This window comes from Rhyacophila brunnea, unplaced genomic scaffold (assembly GCF_057557595.1).
Source record: "Rhyacophila brunnea isolate RB1 unplaced genomic scaffold, BYU_Rbru_1.0 scaffold_1, whole genome shotgun sequence".
Taxonomy (NCBI): Eukaryota; Metazoa; Arthropoda; class Insecta; order Trichoptera; family Rhyacophilidae; genus Rhyacophila; species Rhyacophila brunnea.
In genome coordinates, this window is record NW_028232751.1 from 62,086,077 (window position 1) to 62,101,490 (window position 15,414).

Genomic DNA, 15,414 nt, shown 5'->3' on the forward strand with positions numbered 1-15,414 from the left:
GGGTAAGGGGCCCTGGCACCCCCCAAACATGAAAATTATCAGAATGATTTTAAACATTGAAATTGAAAGCCAATAAACTATACCTTTGAGCTTAGACAAATAAAAATACGGCGAAAAATGATTTGTAATTTTCCAGCACCCTTTTTAGAAAAATTTCTTAGATTTTAATTTCGAAACACTAATGTCGGGTTTTTTTAGAAATCCAATCCCTAATGGAACTGTCAAAAAATTCTCGGTGTCCACCCGAATTCCGGAGTGGTGTAGGTCATGGCTGGGGAGAGCTGACAGGGCTTTAGCCTGTGGACCCGGGCTGTGGGGGGACTGGCGTGTCGGGTTGATCAGAAAGTGAGATAAACACACATCATAAATTAGCTTTAATAGTAAAAAAAGTCATAGGCGCTATAATACTTAATGGGCATGAACATTTTCAATTATATAATTGTGCAATATATTTTTTGGTTATTATGTGTCGATACTCGACAGCTCCATTATTAAAGTAGATGTATTAAAAATGGCCAATAATTCACTGTATAAGTACCCTTAATTTGAACTAAAACATAATTTGAAAAACGTTAATGTGGTGTTTCACACTGCCTTTAATCTTAGCGGTAGGTAGGGGGCCCGCCAACTATCCTAGCCTGAGGGCCCGTTTCAGGATGTGGGGACCATGGTGTAGGTACACCGAGTGCAATAGACAAAAGACCGATAAACGAGAAATTAGGCTGTGAATAAGAAAAAGAGCCTATGGGACTAATTTACATTCTTCTCCTTGGGCTCCCCCCAATATTAAATCCTGAGTGCGCCACTGATTAACTCGTTTCATAGAAGTTATCGACATCGCTTTGCCGCGGACATTTGTGTATTCAAAATGGCGTCATTCGACGCAGACGGACGCTGCGCCGCCCCGACGCGTGCCCCGACGCCATTCCGCCTATCATCCAACGGCATTCTTCTTCACAAAAAACAGTTTCAACCAAAGACTCCGGTCACTATTTTATTTACTGAAATTAGTAACCAGTTTATTCACAATAAAATTTATTTAATAATTGTATCATTTCAAAGTCTTTCATGAATCATTTACAATGTTTATTATTATGTGACAATACATACTATAAATATATTTATTTTTGGTTGGTATTTCAAGTAATGCTTGGATTTTTTAGTGGAATAGTCTTCCGCGGCCTGCGTGCCAGATTCATATCCAACTACCATTGGTAAAGCGATTTCATTTATGATTTGTTCATAAATGCGCGAGCATCAGCGTGTTCCATTATTTTAAATACAATAGACACGCCAGTGCTTCTCATTAATTATAGTCTTCATATTGTTTTACAATGTGTGTTTGAATCAAGAGTATGGACCTAATAGGTTGAGTAAGTGGCCAACATCCATTTCTCGTAAAAACAAAAATCTGTTAATACAAACCTCCGCTCCACGCTTCAATCAATTGTAAGAACCGCTAGATAATTTCGTTATAATTATATAGGACACACATAGCTTATTGGTCAGGGCACACGGGTGCGAATCCCGCTTAGTGTCATATTATTTTTTCAAACAGATGTTTCTATTGGATATATATTTCTTGAGTCAAGCAGCTTAAGTGTCGGCTTATAATGTCGTGGGTCCCAGGATCTAATTCTGGGTCTGTTAAATACAGATATTGTTTTTTCGATGTGTGTTTGGGTCAAAAATATGGACCTAATAGGTTGAGCAAGTGGCCAACATCAATTTCTCGTAAAATCTGTTAATACAAACCTCCACTCTATATAGGCCTATATTATGATCTTCTTATGATCGGGCATGGTAAAAAAAAAACAACGTGAGACACCAGCGCTACACGTTTATATTGACAAATTATTGAACCTATAACCGTAACTAATATGAATTTCTGTAAACATGGGGTATACATGATTTTTCTGTAGACTTGAACATGAACATATTTTATTTTTCCAGATATTTTCTGATAACGTCCTTTTTTTTAGCCAAAGTACATCGGTTAACTAAGCCAAATGGATGTCGTTGGCAATTAAACATTTGAAAACATAATTTTATTGCTTTTGACATAATTATATTTTTCACTAACTACCCTGCCGAAAAAAATTGTTGTAACTACATCACGGAATAATGCTGACACGCTTTTGAAACACTGAAGATTAATTACATTCTAAATAATCTAACTCCACAACCTCAATATTATTATTAATACAATAATCTTGTTCCGGTTTACTTACGTCGACATAACAATCATCACATCAACTCATTAAAGTGTAAATCGCTTGGCTTTTAAATACAATAATTTGGTTTTTTGATTCGACTTAATAAAATTATATTTTCGATTAACCCAGTTTACCTCTCGGGTTAAAGTAAAAATCTATCAATTTTCCTTCCTATATGACTCATTGTTTTCGTCTATAATTATTCTACAACAGCAATCGATCAAGAATTTGCAGTAAAAAAAATCGGTTTATTAATTTTTTAGAATGCAATGCAATTTTGTCTTCAAGCATGTCATCACATTAATCATATTGTAAATTATATAATAGTAGTGATACCTACTACACATCCTAGAGCCTCAAAAAAAGAATATAAATTTACCTATCTACATGTAGTACATAATAGTATGCTAATCGTAATTATACTTTTCCAAACCGGCACAAAATAACATAAAGCATCGCTCAACGTAGGTACACTTTCTTTTTCGCAATATTGAAATCTATACCTATATAATAAATTATATACATAAACAAAAATTTTCAACAACCTCGTTTTTGCACTGTTAGTCCAGCCTCCCATAGACTTTTCGTACACATAATATGCGGAACGCATTCTGACAATTGGAATAGGTTCTAGGGGTCACAAAGATATATAATGTCGATGTTGCCAGGCGATATGAGTGGTAATTTTTTTTTTATTGAGGTTTTAATTTTTTTTCTTATAACCCACCAAAATTGTATTGAGTTCTTCAATAAAACCAAGACCGAATCACGGATTGATTGAAAATGCAATAATTGTACCATGCCACCGGCATGGTACTAGTTTTCTTATATATACCTACTTGTAAATGTCTACAAACTAATTCCTACAAATAGCGCGAATTGTTTTTTCATTCCACCCATATGTAAAGATATTACAGTGTAAGACACTAACGAAATCTATAAATACTTTGAAATTGGTGATTCTGTAATCGTAACCAATATTTGTATGAACATATTATTATATTATAAAAATGATATTTATTTAAAACAACCTAAAAATTCTCCCACGATGGCCGCGCGTCTTAAGCATCCGCCTATAGCGTCATAGGTCCCAGGTGGTTTCGTGTGTTATAATCGCGTTCCTCCGCCCAACACGCACTCTTCGCTACTAATATTTACATCTAATCATAGTCTTCGGGTTGTAGCAAAGAAAAATGGCAGCCGGTATTCAAATTTATTACATTTTTCATGTTAGTGGAATGCGTTTAAATCGGAAATTTATTACATTTTTTTCTCTTTTAAAGTGTGCTAATATTCATTAAAATTATCCTCGGAATGATTCAATACATAAGAGTAGAGTAGAGAGTATAGGTGCCCTAAGGCATAAGTTCTTATATAATGATAGCATTAAGTACCCACTGGTTTACCCCTTACATGTCGATCCAGAAAATTGTATGTATATGTATTTTTTGTATTGTTGGTCATTCAAAATTCAAATTAGATTCAAAATAATATTTGATATAGTGAACTTTATAAATTACAAATTTGAGACGTTCATAACATTGTACAAATCATACTACTCAGCATTACAAGGGTGACACACTTCGATATTTATGTTTTATTGTTAAAACAAATCAGAGTGGCGGAAGCGATGATCAGCATTTCCTCAAGCATAACCTAGATCAACAATGTATATTATGATTTGTTTAATTGCGACAATGACTCTTCTAATGCATTGATTTCATTTGTATAAATAGAAAGGACGACCCATAATTCCGAAGAGGGTTTTTCTTAACTGTTTTCCATCGAAAAACTTGTTTGAAAAGCGAAGGTAAATGTAAATTCAACAGCTCAATAGCTTAGCTAGATTACATATGGGAAAGGGCATTAATGTACTCACAACACCCAACCGTAGAAATATAAGTCAGGAAACCGAGGTCGGCCTCTCAGACCTCACAAGATGTCAGCTAAAAGAAATGTTAGGGGAAAAAATAACTCGTCTCTACTCCTACCTGCTTCTCCCATACGGGAAAAATGGTACGTTGGTAACGGTTGGTTGGAAACGTTGGTATTCATTTTTATAGTGAATACAAACATCCAGACATTTCTTAAATAGTCAGCAAGAGGGTTAAATTACAGAGTGGTCAAATTGAATAGATCATCGCTGACTTCATTTCAACGTAATGCGTGGTTACCGAGACTCCAACTGATGATAGTATAGTTTCGATACAGTCACAACCGATTGAACGAATGTGATTTACAAGTCATTTATTAAATCATACATTACATTACACTAATAAATAAAACGCAAATCGTGACAACATGCATCAAGTCTTCTTCGTATTAATAAGAGACTAATATCGAATTATAATAGTAGAGAAATTAACCATATTTATTAAATTCTCTACAATAATATAAATTATTTATTAATGAATTTCTGTATATATCTATAAGATGCCAATATCGGCAACTTAAATTGCGTTGCCTAAAGTACGTCATAAAGCAGGTATTATATCTACAAAAAAGGCAGTGGCCTAGAATGAACCCGTTTCAAATACAGCCAAGAAACGGGCTAAATTAACTGGCTCTACTAAATGTATGAAATTGACGAAGAGAAAATGTTACTAAGGCTAATGATTAAATTACTCGAAAGTATTTCACTGGTTTTGGGACAACCATATAAATGTATTGTGAGCTTACCAGAAATCGAGCTCAGAGACTGTGGATGAGAAAAAATTGGCTTACATTGGTCTGCGATTTCCGCCTACGATTTACAGAGATCCTCCACACTGAGATTCATTTTCCAGAACGCAGTGAGAAAAAACCTTGTAGTATTGTTAAAATAAAAAAGGCTTTATATACCTACAGTAAGTTATCATCATTTTAACAACCATATAAAAAAAAAATATAACCAGAGCGTTGGAGCGGAACTCGGAGCACTGGAGCAATAGGATTTTACCCGGAGCAGGAGCGGAGCCGGAGCACCGAAAATTTGTAGTGCTCGACTGCTCCGGATGTTTTCATTATTATTAAATTTTCGAAAAGAGTATATTTTAACACTTTGCAACACTGGAATTATTTGAAATATGGCGACACTGCCGATTGATAAATAACGCCGGCAATAAATTCGACAATTTTGTTTACTTTAAAATAATATTATTTACTTCTATTTTCATTACTAATAGAATTAACAATGAAAATGACGATTATTGTAAAACTACTAATTTTTTAATTTTTTGAACATTTGTTTACATATAATACTTATTAACACATTTTACCCGGAGCCGAGCCGGAGCAATTATTAGGTCACCGAGCGGAGCGGAGCAACTCAAGAAGGGTCCGCTCCAACGCTCTGTTTATAACAGTAATAAACAAAAATAAACCGTCAAAAAATGTGCTATTTTCTTTTTATTTTCAAAACTGCTGCCAACGCAGATAATGATATAAGAAAAAATATAATTCATCAATACTAAACTCGTTCAGGAATCGATGTTACAACCATTTGACTCCCTTAGGTAACCTCCCCTAAGACCTCAAAATTTTGGATTTTACCGGCTTTTTTGTTGTATTTATTTAACTAAACACTTCAATTAAAACCAGATGGATGGATCGGACCCTTTTTTGAGTTGCTCCGCTCCAGCTCCGCTCCGGGACCTAAAACTTGCCCCAGGTACGCTCCAGGTAAAAAGATTAAACGTATATAGCTATTAGGTATATGTATACAAAATGTTAAAATATTAAAAAAAAATAGTTTTGAATTGAGGTTGATTAATTGTTGTCATTTTCTTTATTAATTATATTTAACAAAATTTTCGGTAGCAAATCGTCTTTCATTATCTGCCTCTTTTGTCAAAAAAGTGAGGTTATTTATCATTCTGCAGTGTTTTTAGTATTTCAAATAATTCCTGTGTTGCAAAGTGTCAAATATTTTATTTTCATTAGATTTTAGGACGAAAACTTAATAAGAAAAACATCCAGAGCAATGGAGCACTATAAATTTTCAGTACTCCGGGTAAAACCCCATTGCTCCACTGTTCCGTGCTCCTACTCCGAGCTCCGCTCCAACGCTCTGATTATTGCATAGTTGCCAAACAATTTAATGGCATGAATAGATTTTGTTTTCTAATGTATTTTTCTTACCTTTTTAAACAAATACTTTTTTAACTATCGGTTATAAACATATTGGTTGGACATTTTACACTACATGCCTTTCGATCAGAATATGTAAATGTTTTAAATTACGTAGAATATTATTTCTATTCTTATTATGACTCACCAAAAGTCACTCAATTTAAATGCTATGATATCGTAACAGCTCAAGAAATTTGTATAATTGATAATGACATAATATAATTTATGCAAAAAATATATTATACAGATACTTATGAATAAACGTAAGTATTCACTAGACTTTTAATTTTATTCATGAGTGACTCATGTTATGATACAATGTCATATATATATATATATTTTTTATATGTATAATATTACAATTTTAAATTGTTTAAGTGATCCTATGGAATTATAGTGAGCAAAGTGTATTTTTTGCGATAAATTATGACTATTCATAATAATTGACATTGAACGGCATGGAAAACTACTTTTTTCAGATTCGTAAATCAAAAATGACGCTTGAACATGACGTTGTGAGTCATGAATTAACAACACAAAGAAAATATTAATAACCATTTTCATATATTACTATTAAACAATACACTATGTAGAATATTTATGTCTATTAGATTTTTCATAAATTTATCTCAGTAGGTAACCTAACATAGTTTGTAATAATAATAAATTGTCTCAACCGTTTCAACATAATTTTGCCTAGGTTATACTTACTAATGTTGGTATATCAAGAAAGAAAGGACTGCGCATCGGAAACTTGTTGGTAAGTACATGCTCATGAAAAAAATCTACGGTCTGTACAAAGATTCCAGCGCAACTGATATTGGGAGACTACGCTGACTAGGTCATGCACCGTACGAACGACGATGAACTGACTTTGAATGGAAAAGAGGGAGGCTAAAAATTAGCTGGCTAGATTTAGCATCTTATGATTACCGTATGCGTGGAATACCGAATTAGCCGTTGCGCATACAGAAGAATTGTAGGACCCCACCGTTTCGAAAACTATCTCTAACAAATTATTGTTGATTTTTTGAAGTTATACTTCTTTTGGCGTGTGACGGAAGTTGCGCGTGCCGATGCCACACATAATTTATTATTATAATTATATTCATTTCGGTCTCAGTGGTACATGCCCATGCGCATAGTGTCATTTAGTTAGTCGTTCAATACAACAAAAGTAAACAGCACGTGTTGTAAACATAACCAATATTGTGTCATAATAAATATATATGTTTATAAACAAATTTCTGGAGACTAACATCCTACACTGTTAATAATTTATATTATTATATTTATATTGGAGTGTAGGTATGTTTATGTTTCATTGTAAATATTGTGTATCAAGATTCGAGGCTATATTTATGTAAGTATTATTTTATGACTAAAATTATAAATCAATAAATAAATTAATTTTGTGAAAGTTGGTAAATAATTCAAAAAAAAAGTTAAAATTTGATTTTTCATTAATTCATCATGGGCACTTCCGAATCGATTATAACCGCTGTATGGCAAAGATGAGTTTTTGTCCAATACAATAATTAAATTACAATTATCATGTCCTTTTTGAGACACAGATGAATCGCGAACGTTTTCACAACCTAATCCACTGTAATATTAATAGACTCAGGTAACGGCTTATTTTGTTTTGTTACGCCAAAGAAGTATAACTTCTAACGCGCGTACATAAGTACACACACCGATTTTTTATGACTACGGGAGGGGCGGTGTTAACAAAAAAAAACATGGTCTATCTACCCCCACGAGATGTGATCCTGCTTTATATTTATATACTTATTATTGTCGATCGTTCAATTACTTATAGTATACAATATTCACGGACATTGGAGATGTCGGAAGGCAAATCATTAATCAGAATTTATGTTTTATTAAGATCGCATATAACCTAAGATCTTATTATTTTGTATATAAATATAGGTGTGTGTACAATAAAACGCATTATTAAACTTTATTAAAACTTGTAAATTAATGTACCAATGATTTTATAATAATTCCCAAACTGGACTGCCTACTTTAATAGTCCACGAGACGAAGTGGTTGTCTCGATGATTTCACGAACCGGAGCTGTGACTCCGGTGCGTTTCGATCCATTTCGAGCGCTGCATATACCATAGGCATTTAAGGCTATACTTCAGCTGAGGCATGGTTTAAAAAGATCGTGACTAGGCGATGCGCGGATTGTGCAAATGACGCGACCCGAATGCAATATAATTTGTCATAAAAATTCATTAATGTTATGTTTATTATTATATTCGTAATAATAATAGTATATTCATTGACATGTTTTCTTTTTCAAGTACATGCGGACAGTTTTTTAGTCATCTTTACACGATTTAAGAATATATTCCTCCGACGCCATCACAAAACAAATTGACGCGCTCACACCTCGACTGTCAATCTCCGATTGGCGACGACTGCGAAATTTCGTTCCACCTACTGTTGAAAATTATTTGCCGTTTCACTTATGCTCTTAACTGAAAGCTGGGACAATAAAGTAATTTAAGTCATTTCCTCACGAAAACAAAAATGTCAAGACTAAAAATATAACTACTCTACCAAATTTTATTTGACATTACCTATACAAAGCATACTTTGATTGATGCAATACGAAATGGTTTATCTGTCATATTATTGTAACATTTAATCACTTCACGAGTCACGATGCATTCATTTTTTTATGTCTCTAAAATTATAGGCTATTTATGTATGTGACTGTATTTTTACAATGAAGCAATTACGTGCAATAGGTACCCATCGCAATCGCTCTGTACCTTTACATAGGTACCTATAGGTATATCAATACTTTATGAAAAGGAATGAGAATGTTAATAATTATTAATAACTAATAAATACCTATTTATGTCATATCTATGACTTGTGTCATGTAAATAGACTAGACCAGAGCTATTCGAAATATTTTTAGAAATCGAAATATGGATTGTTTTTAAAAATAAAAATAAATACGTGTATAAATGTTTTGAAAAAGAAGTAAGTAATTTTAATTATTCGCTCAATTTTATGTCGTCAATGAGTTTTTTAAATTTCATCGTATTAGTGTGTCGTTATCATCAGTGATTAGGTACCTACCTATTCATCAGTAGTAATATCGTATTATCTTCTTATTTCCCGTACCTGACAAGTGTTTTCTTTTTCTCTGATCTCCACAGCCTACCTCTTACAAAAAGTCACCCTTCCCCACTGGTTGATGTATATATATATTGTGGTAACACTGGACAATTAATTATTGATATTTTATATTGAATCATGTACCTACATTCAAAGACTAGAAATAGGTTGAAAAAAGAAGATTCGGCAGCATGTATTAACAGCGAACTTCAGTGAAACGGCAAATAATTTTCAACAGTAAGTGCGACAAAATTTCGCACTCGTCGCCAATCGGAGACGGATAGTCGAGGTGTGCGCACGTCGATTTGTTTTGTCATGGCGTCGGATGAAAATATTCTTAAATCGTGTAAAGATGACTAAAAAACTTTACGTATGTACTTGAAAAAGAAAACATGTCAATGAATATACTATTAATATAAGTAATATAAAATTAAATGGACACATGTTGAATTTTTATGACAAATTATATTTCGTTCGGCACGCGTCATTTGCACAATTCGCGCGTCGCCTAGCAACGATCTTTTTAGACCATGCCTCAACTGAAGTATAGCCTTAATTTTCAATCAATGACATATCAGCCTGAAATAAAAGGTCTCGCAAATAACATGAAACCTCAAACGAAAATTAGTGTGTTATTAAATGATTTTATATTTCCTTATTTTCTTTCATTTTATGTGTATCATTTTTTTATGTATTCAATAAACAACATAGTTATTACCAATGACATATTAAATGGACGACTCACTTCATACCCGGCGAGCACGAGAAATTGTGCATGAAAGTCATTCACAGATGTATAGGTAGATGTCACGTGACCATTGATGTATCCGTTTCCATTATGCGATACAAGCTTCGAGAATTTATAGTAATATAACCTTTATTGTAATGGCGTATTAGTGTCATGACTCATTGCGTTAGAAACAGATTCTCGGTTACTTACGACTTCTCGGAGATTAGACGCAAGTGAGCTCAGCGAATCAATTGCATTGAATAAACATTCATCAATATCTTAAAATGGCATTTTATAAATAATAAATAATACTAATACATGCAAAGTGATATCCCATCTTTCTTGGAGTGTTTAGTAGATTTTTTTACAATTTTTAACTAGGCACATTGGCATTTTGTAACACAATAATAACGGTGGAGTCGAAACCTGACAGTCAGAAATTTTGTATGGGCAGACCCAGCGGTGTCGCCAGACCGCTTGCAAGCAGAATGTTCATTTGAGCGTAGGATACCGATATTAAAATATGAATTTCGCCATCCGGCAGACCCGACACAAAGTGAGTGTCATTTTATTTTATAGATGCTTCGTCCATATTAATGTCATTGGTTATTACCAATATACCCATTTTTTTATATTCAATAAAAATAAACACATAAAAAGGAATGGCACGCGCCAAGAATTAAAAAAAATCGACTTATTTTGGCACGCCGATCAAATCCTATTTGCCATCCCTGCCCTAGATGGTTACATGATATTAATGATTAATATCTAGAATGCCAATTATTTCGATAGCCAAATCATCCGGGTCACGATCCTCATTTATGAGGTAATATTCCATTCGCTTAAATAAATAGTATTTTTTCCGTTCATAGAGGGGGGGCGGACCTAAAACCCCCCGCCCCTTGTGTGCTGGTTTGTGAACAGGGGTTTATGCGTTGTTATGGGCATTTGCCAAAGGAGACGCTCTGTTGAGGATAATAAAATAAATATAAATAAATAATCAATAGAAGATGTGTGAGCGCGCGCATGAAGAGGAATGACAATCAATTGTGTTCTGCCCACACGTTTGTGGTTTCATTGTATGCTAATGTCGCCCGGCGAAAGGTCCCTGCTCGGCTGGTTGCTTTCGTCGCAAGCTTTTCAAAATATTTGCAACAATAATTTTATTATTAAATTTTCAGAAAGATTTCTAGACTTTCAGTTAGGATTGTCGGATCTAGCGCTCGAAATGGAAAAAAAATTACGAACCGAAGCGCTCGATAATTTATAATATTATATACAATAATTGCTCAATTATGGAGCGTGTTGGATGTTTTTGTTATAATATACCTACCTATTTCAGATGGTCAAATAGAATTAGGGTTCAAATATATCATGATGCACGTCGCGTACCGTAATGCTGTCACAGCTACAAATTTAGTCTATGGCCTCGTCGTTCTGCAGAATATTTTTAACGATCACTACCTCTATAAATTCAATGATGGATAGGGCCAACTCTATAAGTATAGTATTTTGAATTATTATTCATTTCATGCTAATTTCAATTAATTATATTTTGAACAGAACCAAACCTACAGACTATAGATAATAGACAACATTCTTATAGAAAATATATAGGGCCAGCCGCAAAAAACAAAAAACACGCGATTTTTACATGAGTCGAAAATGCGGGTAAATGAATCATGCGGGTATCGATGCAGTGCGGTACGCGTTAGGTGACCTCATTGTTGTTCTGGTGATTTCGGCAGATTTTTCTAATGTCTAACTGTCAATGTGCGTTTAAACAATTTAAAGTTTCAAAATGTGCTACGGGATGGGAGCTTCAGTCTGATAACATTTTAATCATCAAGAAAAACGACATACCACACCTTTTTCCCGTAGCGGCAGCTTACTGTGACAGCATGTGACTATACGTGACGTACCTACATCATAATGTAATCACAGCATTACAGTCTTTAAAATTGTAGCATTAAAATAAATATTGTCAGCGCTGCAGTCGAAAATGGAGAACATGTCACGAATATTATTTTTCACCGTAAGTCCAACAAGTTTCATATTAAACTTTTTAAATGTATATAATATTATAAAGTAATACAATCTAATTGCTTTTTAATAATTGACGAACCGGGAAGCGATAATTAAGTTTTCCATGAGACGGAGCGATAATCTCAGGGATTAAAAAATATAAAAATTATGTTGTTACAATATTTAAAATTTGTTTATCTAAAATTGTTACATTTAAAAAAAAGAGTATCGAAAATTTGTTTTTTGTGACCCACGTTTTGAGGAGCATTTGAATTTGTAAGAAAATTACCAGAACATAATGTTTTTCTCGGACGGGGCAAGCACAATTCCAGTGAAGCCACGTGACCTTATATTATAGTTATTTATGAACTACATAAGAATATGATACGAGAAAAAAACAGAACACCGATATAATATATATCTTAGTGATCATCATCATCAGCCGGGGTCAATCCACTGCTGGATGAAGGCCTCCCCAAGCTTTTTCCAACTCTCACGGTCCTGTGTCGTTCGCTGCCACGTATTTTCACCGAACTTTACCATTTCGTCGATCCAGCTGCTTTTAGGGCGACCCTGTGGCCGTTTCGTGCCCCTCGAGTACCACTGGATGACGGCATTTGTCCGGCGGCCGATCTTTCGGCGAGCAATGTGCCCCGCCCATCTCCATTTCAGCTATTTGGCAACGTCTATTACATCGCGTACTCCTGTCTGCTTTCTAACCCATTCGTTTCTCTTACGGCCCTTTCGCGTGATGCCCAACATACACCTCTCCATGCCTCGCTGTGCGACTCTTAGCCTTTGGACATCTCTCGTGTTGAGGGTCCACGTCTCGCAGCCATACGTGAGCACGGGTAGCACACATTGGTTGAACACCCTACGCTTAAGACATAATGGTAGGTCACTCTTGAAGATACTATTCAGACGTCCGAAAGCACTCCATCCCTTTAAGCCTCAATTACATTGAGCTTCTTTACAAGCTGTTTATTGGCGAATTTACAATCTGCCTGTAAAGTCGCCCAGTGTAATCATCGAATAAGCTAATAAGCAGGTTGTAAACACTCCACGAGAAAAGTTGAAAGCCGGTCAACTTTACACGCTACACGCCGGCGTGTGGGCCTACTGCGTCTGCGCAGTAGAGCGCAGTACCAACCTCCCGGTAAAAAAACGAACTACGTTCCGTCAAAATAGTCGCTGGCTTGTGGCTTCTCAGCGAATGGAAAGTTTTGTGTGTAATCATCAAATCGCAGTAGCTGAATCGCCCGCTTTTAAATTCGTCATAAACAGCTCGTAAAGAAGCTCAATGTAATTGAGGCTTTAGTGATAATGATGAACAAAGGCATTTAATTATATTTTTATTTTCATTAAAATTTGCAATGCTAATTTTTATTAGGTACTATTAGAAGCTTTGTAATTTTGTTTTTTTTTAGGGAAAAATATGAATACTGATCTCTTAAATTATTTTGGTATAGAAGTCTTTATAATTTGAGAGGTTTCGATGTTTTTGAAAAAAAAATTAGCAATAAGTACATATTATTTAATTCTGTTATAGTTCAATATTTTTCGGTCAAGCTAGATTCATTTAAAAATAAATTATATCAATGTTATATAATTACATTCCAAATTTTGGTGGAGAAGATTGTTTATTAATAATTTTCCCTATCTATAATACCTACTAAATTGTAGCGTCCATAATAATAAATGTTCCAATAGTATGGATAACTATCGTGAAATAATACAATATAATTTGTAACGTCATTTTCATGACATTTTGAGTTTTGAAATTAAAATAAATTATAGATAAGTTTATAATAAATATCTACCTATAACTGCGTACATAGAAGACTATACTGAATTGTTTGAACGAAACCAAACATTTAATTTTTGATGGAATCAAAGACTTTTTGATTATTCCACTATAATGGAACAACTTAACCTTGAAATTTCGTAGATTACGATTTCTTCCGCTGTACACGAATTAACTAGGGTAAATTTAATTATTGTTACCGTTATTATTTCCGATTACTCTTAAATGAAGACGTTTGCATCGTTTTCTCTTGCTCGGCGTCGCTCTAACTACGTCATATTTTCTGTCAAAACTGTCGAATTCCACGCTTATGTGGTTGATATGTTAAGGTGACGCATCAGTGAAACGCCAAATAATTTTCAACTGTAGGCGCGACGAAATTTTGGACTCGCTCGCATTCACTGAGAGAACGTCGAGCGAGGAACACGTCACTTTGCTGCGTGATGGCGACGGGCCAATTAATTCTAAAATCGTGTAAAGATGACTAAAAACGTTACCCATTTGCTTTAAAAAGAAAACATGTCAATGAATATATTATTATTGTTACTAATAGAACAATAAACATAACATAAAATGGACGTATGTTGGATTTATTTGACAAATAATATTTCGTTTGACAGGCGTCATTTGCACCCGCGACCCGCAATCCGCGCATCGCCTCAACTAATGCATGGCCTTAATAGAACCGATCCTTGAAAAAAATCCGTGTTCTAATAGATCTGCTCTTATGTTCCCAAATACTATCATCGGACTAGATCAATTCACTGCCGGGTGAAGGTCTCTCCAAGCTGATGTCATTCATATCAGTCCCGTGCATTGTGTTGTCACGTATCTTCCTCCGCCGGTCCAGCGGGCTCTAGGTCTACCTTAGCCCGCTCTCGTCTCGCCTAAAACGTGTCGAATACACACGTTCCCAAATGGGGCTCCGCAGATTTATCGAATGCGACTGCTCATTTGAAAAAACATCTGGCTGTTGCAATCGACAAGTTGAATCCTTTACGGGCTCCAAGAGTCGAAGTCACATAGAAACACCTACGAATTGGTCATTCCTATACCGTATCGCCGATCACCGCATTCAAATCTCTATACGTTTCGGTAGATGGGTAGATGTGCGCGGTCTTCACAAGCAACATTGGATCTCAGTTCTCGGAAACAGTGTTGTATTTGCGTGTTGCATTATTTAATGTATCCAGTGAGTGTCTGTTCTTCGAGCTATGTGACGTGACCACTTCCATTTAAAGTTTTAAGTAAACTCTGTTATTACTATACCCTCGTTTGTTCATTGGTTAAAGTACCAATTAAATTAAAAAACCCACTGACTTCACAGACCGAACCTAAATACTCCCCGCCGCTGTCGGATTGTAAGCATACAATGTATGAAAAGA

At 34.7% G+C, this 15,414-nt stretch overlaps 1 protein-coding gene across 1 annotated transcript in view; it reads left to right on the plus strand.

The window, feature by feature from the left end:
* The first annotated feature begins 868 nt into the window (after positions 1–868).
* LOC147080037 (uncharacterized) overlaps positions 869–15,414 on the plus strand; it is a 41,512-nt gene continuing 26,966 nt past the window's right edge. The window contains exon 1 of the mRNA XM_085946317.1: positions 869–985. Coding sequence (XP_085802443.1) covers positions 869–985 — 117 coding nt within the window. The remainder of the gene's footprint in view (positions 986–15,414) is intronic.